The sequence below is a fragment of the Aphelocoma coerulescens genome, chromosome 7 (genome assembly GCF_041296385.1).
Source record: "Aphelocoma coerulescens isolate FSJ_1873_10779 chromosome 7, UR_Acoe_1.0, whole genome shotgun sequence".
Lineage (NCBI taxonomy): Eukaryota > Metazoa > Chordata > Aves > Passeriformes > Corvidae > Aphelocoma > Aphelocoma coerulescens.
The window spans coordinates 10,424,337-10,435,191 of NC_091021.1; the positions used below are offsets into that span (position 1 = coordinate 10,424,337).

Consider the following 10,855-nt stretch of genomic DNA (forward strand, 5'->3'; position numbering starts at 1 on the left):
TGAGAGGACTGAAGCCCACGCTTGTGATTTTTTACTAAGGTAGCTGCTTAAGAGTCTGCAGGGTTCTGAACTAATGGCAGAAGGGACACACCCATTTTGAAGGATGGGGGATAAGCTATTTATCAGGGTCTCTGGTTAACAATGGAATCTACTGCAGTTTCTCCACTTTCTTCAGACAATTTCTAAAGAAACTAAACTCCTTAAAAATTAACTTGTTGCTTCATTTTCACATTAAATGTAAGACATTTAGACAATGGCTTCTAAGGCCTAAAACAATTACCACACCTTCTGTTGAGAACTTCACAGTATTGAAAATCCATTTCTAAATATTCCTTTATCAACCCCAAACAGCTGAATCTGTGCTAAAATGTAGAATTTAAGAAAAGCATGTTCATATTTTTAATATATCAAGCTATGAGGAATCCAGAGGAAAGTTAGGTCTCCCCTCTGTCTTCAGATTATGTCTTCTCTTTCTACTTTATGCTGCCTGTTTTGACTGCTCACTGCAGGCTCTTTTTGTGCTTTTCTCTGCTACAGTACAGAAATTTAATACCAGTTTTCTCATCTCAGAATTATTTAAGGTATGAACTTAAAGTTGATTGAATTAAATTAGCTTATGCAAAAGTACTGAAAGATATATATGGCAATGTTTTTATCTTTATTGTTTTCCAGGTCTGGCTTACTAATATTGCTGATATGTCTTCTAAGAATAAGTACAAAGTGCTTGAGGGGTTATGGGTTAAATATTAGTTTGGATTTCCAAGCTGGAGAGAGCCAGACTCTTGCTCATGTGCATTCCTAACTGCCCTCATGTACTTGAGAGTTCCTAAAAATGTAAAAGTGGTGCTATTTATTAGCTTGTTGCCTTTATGTCTCAGTTTTGTCCAGTTGTGTTCTCTCCAGGGTTTGTCTTTCAGATAAATGAGTAATAAAGGCTGCAGTGGTAATGCACATCCAGGGTACTTCCAGTATTTCCCTTTTATGTAGGGACAGGACACAGACATACTGGAAAATAGTGTGCATTCTAACAGAATGGTGTCAGCTCTGCAAAGTTGATTGATTTTCTGACCTGAAAATAGTGAAATATAATTTTAATTTTTTTTTCTTTTCTTTTTTTAGGAGCAGCTTTTAGTGCCGGACTGACAGGGGGAATTAGTACATCTATAGCAGTATTTTGTCATGAGCTTCCCCATGAATTAGGTAACTAAGTCTACAAACTCTGTGCTCCATCTGTACAAAATCTTTTTCTAAAAGCTGTTGTGATACCATGATAAGCACAATGCAGTGCAGAAGCTGCAGGGGTGACCAGAACTTCAGAGGGTAAGGGAGAAATAATTGTTTTAGAGTAGGTACTGCTGTAGGATTACATTGGCAGTGTCTAGTTACAGCAGTTCTGCAAAGCTTTCTGAGAGTGTTTTAAAAATGTTCTTAGGAGCATGCATAGAGCATAGAGTTTCACACTACTCTGTGTGGCATTGTCTTACACAAAGTTAAGTCACATAAGTAAACACAGGTTTTTGTAAGTAAAATTCTGTGTGGGAACTCTTCAGAAGAGGCTTTGTACCAAATGTGGCCAAGTTCAGCAGGTGTGGCCATTTAGGGTAAAGCCTGTAGGCACTGTTACCAGTCCCCTTGATTCTTCCCCCCCTCAGTTGAAGCATTTCTTCTGGAGGTAGCTAACCATGATGAAACCTGTTGTTTTCACATTACATGAAAATTTACTGCACCAGACTTTAAAAAGAGCAGCCAGAGAGAGGAGGAATCTTCTGTTTTGCCACTGATGTGAAATTGTGCTAGATTGAACTATGCTGTACTCCCAGCTTGCTCACTTGAAGAGCTGCTGGCTCTGAATGATCAAAAGTGAGGTAAAACAAGTACTTCAAAACCCTTAGAGGTGATGAGGGAAAGCATTTTGTACAGGCTGCTCCTGAGCTATAGGTAAGCAGTGGGCATGGCTGGGGAATAATGGAGCAGATGTCCGTGGTTTGACACCAGTGTTGTACAATCATTGAGTGAAGCTGCTGCAGTATATAAAGCATTGCAGTATATATTACAGTGCTTAGAACTTGACAGCATAGCATGAGGAAATTAACTTTGTATAAAGGGTGAGTAGTTCACGGTACCTATTTTTTGGGGTTTTTTTAAATTTTGATAAGTTTTGATTCTATGTGAAGCAAATAATTTCAGGCATATGAGACATAAGAATATTACGTTAATTACCCTCATGTCTGTACATCATCTTACACTTCTCACATTCAAAAGAATTCAGTTTGAATATAGTAAAATTATAAGAGCTGATTACAAGACTGAAGCCTAGATTTTTATAGAATATCTACCTATTTTAGCAGAGCTGTCCTGATATCAGAATAAAACACATTAACCTGGCATGTCTTCAACCAAATAGCTGATTGAACATGGATGTGAAGTCATTCTTTGTGAGTATAACTTTCTAGTGCTCAAATTCATTGTCACCTTTTGTGGGGACAAATGCCTCATTATCCTCTTCCTGGATTTGCATAATGAGGTGTGGATAGCTAAGAGGAATTTTAACAGGTATTGATCAAAACTAAGCCTCTGGTTTTATGTACCATGAAGAACTTCTAGAAGTAAAGATGAGTGTGTGCCACACAGGTGTTTTCTCTGTGGCAAGAGCAGATGAGACTCCTCCATTCACCCTTCACAGTTAATCACTGCTACATTTCTGACAATCAGCATGAGGAACAGGCACCTTTAAAACATAGTTTAATCGAGGGGTTGCTGCACATAGGTACAATTCTTCCAAGGCAGTCGGTCCCTGTGGCTCAGTGGGCCTCTGAGCCCCCGCAGCAGCATTGTTACTCGGTGAGGCAGTGCCTGGAGGCCGATTGTCTCCTCGCTGGGAGCAGCGCTGAGGCCGAGCCCGCGTTGTGTTGTGTCCCACAGGTGACTTTGCGGTGCTGCTGAAGGCAGGGATGACAGTGAAGCAGGCCATCGTGTACAACCTGCTGTCGGCCATGATGGCCTACATCGGGATGTTCATCGGCACGGCCGTGGGGCAGTACGCCAACAACATCACCCTCTGGATCTTCGCCGTCACCGCCGGCATGTTCCTCTACGTGGCCCTGGTCGACATGGTACGGCTGGGTGGGGCTGGGGCTTGGGGGCATTCTGGGTGGGAAACCTGGGACTTCTGTGGGTGCTGCACTTCAGTCTGATGTTCAGGTTCACTCTTCACTGAGATTTAATCATCATATATTCAATTCGGAAAGGTTTAGTCTGAACTTTTACCGTGTGCAGCTGGTAATGCAGAGTTGGTGTGGTGAATAGCTTTTAAAAAAATTACGTGGTGGAAAAATGCTGCTGCTTCAAGAACATACAGGTGCATTATCCTTAGTGTGTGTGCACCACAGAGCCAGACCCTTCAGGAAGCAATACTGCTGTGCATTACTGCATGTTACCAGTCCATATTCAGACCTGCATTCTCTCCTCTAAGCTGCTTCAGAGCTTTATTTAGATAAGGCAATTTTTTCCCTTCTTGTCTTTCCCAGCCCAAAGGTGATGGGATCATTTTTCACTTTTGGGGTATTTTGTAATGCTCTCCACTTCATTATGGAGACTTGAATTTGTAAATACATTGTTGTTATAAAGTCACTCTGTAATCTATTCACAGGTAAGTAAGTCCTTTTCAGGGCCTGCTAAATTGTTAAATAGAATGTCTGGGTAGACTGATCCTTTGGATGTTCTGTAGTAGCCTATAATGCCTGAAATATCACTTGGTTGTAAGCTCTGTGTGTGATACTTATTTCCTGTACTTACTTTGACTGAAGATGTCATGTATAAAGGAAGGCAGTATTTTCCTTCCTTCATTCCTTTTTCTTTCCCTTGGCCATCACAGTAGTAACCAAATAGTCAAAGCCCCATGGTCTGACTCAACAAGAGCAGGAAAGCATCTGCAAGAGACACTTGAAACTGAACCAGAGTTTTGTCTTGGTGTTTGCATAATCAGCCTCCTTCTCAAAGACCTTGTTACCTGGCCCACAAGAAGAACAGATTTTGATTCCTCCCTAGCTGTGAGCAGAGGTTCACAGAGGTGCAGTTTTCTATCCATTCCTTACACCAGCCCATTGAGAATGAGCCTTTTGGTATTTTTGCATCTGACTGTCCTGAAGTTTGTCTAATTACGTGGGTTTTAATGATAAGGATATTCCTCTCCAGTACAGCCTAAACTCAAGTGTTTCAAAATCTTCAGGCTTTCCATGTTCATATATGAAATTTCATTTGGTGATATTATAAGAGTAATCATAATATCCCCCTTCCTGACACTCCTGTTTTGGTTGGAATGGGTACATTGAATAGTCCAACTTGAATAATTTCATCTTAGTGGGAAACAGATTTATCTGTTGCAGTTTTTGTTCCTTTTATCTCTAGTACTGACACTATAAGCTTTCAACTTCGAAAGGGTGTTATGTTTTTTTTTTTAATTGACAGGACCGTTCTTTATATGGTCCCTGAAATTGGTCACATCAGTAGCCAATAAAGCAAAAAGTTTAGTAATCTTTAGACATGCTGTCAAACTAAATATCCAGCAGTGTTATAGCCCATTATTGTAATGTTAGGTGAAGTCCTTTATTCTTAATGACTTGATAGTACTTTATAATGTGGAGTAGTGCTTGCTGTTGAGCTGCCTGGTCTAGTGTATATGTGATAGCCATTTAAACATTTTTCACACCAATTTCGGGGGTGGGCCATGGTTTTGTTTTTTGAGAGCTTGGGGGGTTTTTTGTTGGTTTTTTTTTTTATAGTTTAATAGTGGGTCAAATTAATTACCAGGTTTATGTATCTTTTAGAAATACAGTAATACAAGATGAGATGGGTAGTATATTTGGGTTTTTAGCATCTTTGATGTCAGGGCAGTATCTGCTGGGCAGTATTCAGGTTCTTGGAATAACCAAAACTATCCTAACCGATCTAATGAAGAGCAATAGTTTTCATTTTCTTCTGTATCATCATTTTCTGTACTAAATGGGTCTTGCAGGAATTCCTGTAAGAATTCCTTCCTTGGAAGAATTACTGTAAGAGACTTAAAGATCAAAAGTGTCTCAAACACTGTTATATCACCAAAGGACTTTGCCACTGTAGCAAACTGTGCAAAGAAGCAACTGCTGGTCTGCCACCACGGAATACCACCCCGCTGAGGATAGTCCTGACTTGAGATGAGATAAGATAAAGGTGGGACTATTGCCAATTATCTCAAGCCTAAGGAGAAGTAAGCAAGGCTAGGCGAGAGGAATGTAGCCACATGGCAAACCAGCTCAGCAGCTGTGCTGAAAATGAGCTCTGGCTGGGCCCAGCAGGGGGAGGCCACAGCCCAGTACTCCAGATGGGAGGCACCGACTCCAGGGTGGAGAGAGTCTGAGATGGGACTAATTAGCAGTGGAGGTGAGGGAACCATTTACCTGATAGAATGAGAGAACTGTGTAGCCAATGAGCATCGAGCCTTTGTCTGCTAAAATGTGTAAATGGTGAGAAGTTTTGAGTGACCTCAGGACACCCACCCCTGGGAAGCCAGGGTGAACGGGACCAGGGAGACACTGGCTGGATCCATGGGTGGTGACTATCTTCTGCTTCATCTTTCTCTCTCACTCTTTCTTTCTCCTCTCCCTCCTCTCTCTTTCCTATTTTGCTCTCTCTCTACCTCATATTTGCAGTTAAATAAAATCCTGACTCTTGACTTTGGCATATGGTCTCATATGCACCTTAATTTGGGCAGAAGCATCTCTCAATAATCAAATCTTAACATTTACTTCCTGCTTTCTTGAATTAATTTCCTTGTAAATATGTTACTTCTGTTCTACGTGGATGGCTTTGTAAAACACAACATTTAATTTTTTCATCTTCCAAGAGCACTACTATTAGTTGCTTTTGTCAGTACTCTGCCTTTTCCTCACAGGTGAGGAATATGAGGAATGTCCAGAACTTTCATAAGTTTTTATATCTGTATATAAAATTTCTCTTGAATTGCTTGTAGCTGTCATTCCCATATTTAAAAGGGATATGTATGTGAATATGTGTAAGCATCTAACATGACACATGAATGGTTAAGTTAATCAAAGTCATGTGTTTATTTGAGCATGACTTAAGTTTTTACTCAATTAAAATTAAAAGAGCAGAACTTGAAGAATATTGGGCTGCTCCTTATCTTAAGGAACTTAATGTTCAATTTAATGGATGATCCAGTAAAAGTTTAAGAAAAAAAGAAGTCCAAAGGAAAGGCATTTTTAGTTTGTTTTGTAAATACATCATGTGATTCATATTTTTATTGAATGGAGTGGTTCAGTAGAATTTAAGCTGTGTCTTAGTGTACTGGTTTTATGTCTGAACCCTGGAGTGTATATTCTTAACAATATCATCTTCTAAACTTATCCATGTATAAATGGAATAGAGTTAAAATAATTTTCTAAATTGTTTTGTATCTTTTAGCTTCCAGAAATGCTTCATGGAGATGGAGACAATGAAGAGCATGGTTACTGTCCCGTGGGGCAGTTCATTCTTCAGAATCTGGGCCTGCTTCTTGGATTTGCCATCATGCTGGTGATTGCCCTCTACGAAGACAAAATTGTGCTTGACATCCAGTTCTGACCTAATGCTGGTAATCACTGTGGTTCCAGTCTGTTGCTGTCTGGCTTTGAGTCTGCACTGTGTCTCTGTGTGCATGTTGCTCAGAGGACACGTGGTGCTTGCACTGCTTACACAAGGACAGGAGATTGCTTTCTGCCTAGAGTAGCTTCTGCTTCGGTCCAATCCCAACACAACTCCTAAACTTGAGTGAGCAATGTTTAGGAAACCCTAAATATGAGAAATAAGGGCCAAGGTCAGGGTGCTGTATAAGGGAGCTCTGCTTGCCTAAGAAAGAAAAAGTACAGGGAATGATCTTCCCATGTGGGAAAATACCATTCCGTTAGTGCACTTGGACAGAACCCAGATGTTCAGCTGAAATTCACACCTGTGCAAGGAACCCAAGGAAGCTTTTAGTGCCACATGACTCTTGAGTAGTGCATAGATGTCTCTATGTATGTATAGATCTATATAGATATACACAGATGTGCACACATACACGTGTGTGTGTATATATATATTAATCCTGTGCTGATTTTTCTGCATAGTGGTGACTTAAAGTATTCAGTGTTAGAGCAGGACATGACTGGAAACTACTGTGCTGACTTAAATTTTTGAAAAGAAACCCCAAACCTAAAGACTGTTTAAATTCTTACAAGCTGTGTTAAGCTGCCATCCATCATTCCAAAGCTCTTGTGTAAGAAGGCAGCCTGTTGCCATGTACTCTGCAAAGTGTAACTTCTGTCGAGGGTCAGTTTGATGATGTTTTTCCCAACTGAGATTTATTTGATGTTTGTTCCTTGATATTAGTAGGAAAATGCAAATTGCAGTAGAATTAGTGTTAGCTTGGGAGCATCCCTGACCTTGGAGTTACTGAGCTGTTTCTGGTTCTTTCTTACAGACGCTAAAAATGTATTGTGTGCCACTTGCAGCATAAACTACTGAAGAATTGTGGCTGTGAATTTGTGCAAACTCTTCTAACAAGAGAATCCATGTGGGAATTTCTCCATTTTTTTAAACGATTATTTTGGACTGTTTTCTTCTCTTCATGTTAAAACAAACCAAGGTGCAAGATGCTAGTTCCTGCAGCTGGACACAAAGGTTAAATTGTGCTCTGTGTATGTTGTACTGGTAGGGTATTTCTGATACTTTAACAGCGGATCAAATCTGTTCCTACAATACCTTGATATCAGATGATGTGACACCAGCCATTTCTGGCAGTAAAGAGTATGTAAGAAGATTTCTACTTCCAGTATAAAGGAGTTCATTTCTATGATATTTTTTTACAATTTTGGTATTCAAATTAGATTATTAAAAAGCAGATGTGGTAGAACCATGGTATGTGTCATTTGGAAGAATAGACTGAAAGTTTGGGCCTTAACTTGCTGGGACCACCTGTCCTAGATCAGATTGTGCTGACAGGCATATATTGCCAGACATGAGTTAGTTCTTGTACCCATCTCCTTAAAAAAAATATAAAATTATGAGTTTGTGGGGAGTGCAAGTTGATTCTGTAGTACCAGTCCTAAGCATGGTAGTAGCTTTTTTTAAAACGTCCAGTTCGTCTCTCTTCTGTGTATGCCAGGTAAAAGCTGTACTTTGACTATGTGCCGTAAGTTTTAAAGTTCCAGTCTGCTTGGTGCCAGTGTAGCTGCTAAAAACACTAATCCTGACGCCTTTAATGAGAGCCAGTGGGTATCTGCATTCCATTTCAAGTTCTTGTGTTTCCTGTGGCCCTTTACTTTGCAAGCTTCATTGGTCAGTTTAGCTTTTACTGAGAGCAGCTCATGTGTTTTAAAAGTATCAGTTGGTTGCCAGTATTTCTTCCTAATGCAGTATCAGGAAACAGTATTAAGTGTCCATTTCAAAGAAGAGTGCAGTTTCTTCAGTGAAGAAGCCAAAAGCCCAGAGTTCAGGCACGCAGCCGTTTGATGTTCTGAACTCAAGGTTTTCTTTTTTCCTCTTTAAACATGTTTACTGTAGAACCCTGATTAGCAAACACACTGTTGTTAGCTTCAGATTGCTGAATTTCTGCAGTATAAAGCTCCTGGATGACATTTTTGCATAGTGCCCATGTTAGGTCAATGAGACAAAACTTCCTGGATACCTTCTGAGGATCTGAGTTGAAACAATCTCTGTTTCTTATGTATTAAACTGACTGACTTGAGTTTTCTTTTCTGTTAATTCTGTCTAGCATAAGGGAGTCATTATGCAGCTGAACTGATGTTTTGTCAAATCATTTTTTAAGGTTTATTTCTCTTTAATTCTTTTCAAATGAAGATTTCTGTATTTCCAGTAGTATATTTACTGTTGTATTAGTTGGAATGTGGTTATAGCTTAATACACTGCCTCTGTAGGAAGATAGTTCACTTCCTTCCAAGACCATCTTCAGACAAGGGAAAAACATGGTCTTTGAAGGTAGGCACTGTATTTTTCATGGAATATAGATTGTTTACTTTTATTTTCTAGTATTTATTGCAAATGTAACAGAGCAGTGTAACAGCTGTGACTTCTGTGATGTTTCCACCAGTATTGAATTCCAGATGATTCTAATGTACACTTTTGAGTCATGTTACAGACAATCTGAATTCCATTACATTTCTACTTGGCTTCAACATTCCATTTTGCTTGAATCCAGAGTCTCATTTAACTTGTATTTGTTGGAGGGCATAAATGTTACTTGTATATTACAATGCTGTCACTGTGTGACATCCCATGTGAATTCTGATGTAAATCACATTGCACTCAATCCGCCGTGATTACGCTTAGAAAATGTTGTAGTTGCTAGATGCAGTGTGATTTTTTTTATATATTTTTTTTTCTTTCCTCTCCCCATTAACAACTGAGTCTATGGTTTAAAATGTGATAATGGTCCAATAAGATAACTTGCTGAGCTATTGGTTTTTTGTTATGACTAAATCATTTTTTAAAAAATTTTATAAAGCTGGAAATTATCAAATGCTGTTTTGTTCATTGTCAACAGTGTTGTGTTCATTTTATGTATGTTCCTTATACATAAGGAGCCTTCAGAAAATAAAAAAATTATTCAAGGAGCAGATACTTTTGTAGGGTTCTGTAAGGTTTGATTACTTTTGTGTTTTAGTATTCTGTCTCAAATGCAACATTGTAAAAAACCTTGAGTAAGACTCACTCAGCCACAGTCCTGCATTTCTGCCTTCAGAATGCTGTTTACCACTCCTTTTAGTTCAGCAGACATCACTACAAGCCCCTAAAAGAAATTCTGAAGAGGAAGGTGTCAAAATACTTTGCTTAACAGGGTTGCTTAAACAATTAAAAACCAACATAAATGCTCTGTCCAACAGACGTTACAGACTTCCAGGTCAGTCAGGTAGAGCAGTACTGAAAACAAGAATGGTGGATCAGGGGATTTCATGGAAAGTTACTGTGATCTGGCTGATCCTGTAGCTGTTGGATTGCTCAGGGAAAAGGTCCATAGCCTCTTATGGAGAAAGCTGCCATTACTGGGAAATTCTCACTCCCATCCTTCAGAAACATGGTGTTCCCAGAGCACATACAAGTTTTACTGACTGTAAACCCTCTTCACTATTGGTTCACATTCTGTGGCATTGCTGCAAGTGCCTTACTCTAAAGCAGCAGAAATCCCTCTATTACTGCAGTAAAAGTTATTAGCTTAGAACGAACAGAATCCAGTTGCCTACAGCTGTGTCTCTTTCTCTAGGCTTACAAACTGGACTAGAACTGGCCAAGGAGTTGAAAATTGTTAGAAGCTGGAGGAAGTAGGAGATACATAAACTGACTGTACAGTCACAAAATGTTTCCTCAGGAAGACAGTCAGAAAAAATATAAACCTGAAACAAAGCCTTAAAATGTTCTTAAGTGGAAAAGTAATTTCAGTAGAATGGAGATACAACACAATAAAGTACAGTAAAAACTGGTGAGGGAATGTGAACGTAGTAACATGGATACACAGTAGAAGGTTAGGGTAAGATGGTGTATGGCTTTACATACCTGTGTAAGAAGAATGTTGTCAAATAACAGTTGCGTTCCTGACTGATCCTTGGTAATATCAGCATTTTCGGTCATTCCAAAGATCTCTGGGAAGGGATTCTGTGGAAGTGTCTTTGCATATTCAATACAGCTTTGGTACTGAAAAAAGTTGGGGAAAAAATACCTCCAGACTGAAAAGATGCAGAAGCAGCCAACCAGCTCATAAGAGACCACAACCACAACAGGCTTTCCTAGTGGGATGAATAGAGTGTGTAACTAAGATGTAAAAGGC

The 10,855-nt window shown here is 39.4% G+C and overlaps 1 protein-coding gene across 8 annotated transcripts in view; it reads left to right on the forward strand.

Annotated features, from left to right (window-relative positions):
* The window catches only part of SLC39A10 (solute carrier family 39 member 10), a 35,090-nt gene extending 25,438 nt beyond the window's left edge, over nt 1–9,652 (forward strand). For all 8 annotated transcript variants that reach the window (XM_069022038.1, XM_069022043.1, XM_069022037.1 and 5 more), the window contains 4 exons: nt 1,120–1,200; nt 2,923–3,113; nt 6,460–6,628; nt 7,496–9,652. In XM_069022038.1, coding sequence (XP_068878139.1) covers nt 1,120–1,200; nt 2,923–3,113; nt 6,460–6,618 — 431 coding nt within the window. In that variant the 3' untranslated portion in view covers nt 6,619–6,628; nt 7,496–9,652. The remainder of the gene's footprint in view (nt 1–1,119; nt 1,201–2,922; nt 3,114–6,459; nt 6,629–7,495) is intronic.
* The last annotated feature ends 1,203 nt before the right edge of the window (nt 9,653–10,855 follow it).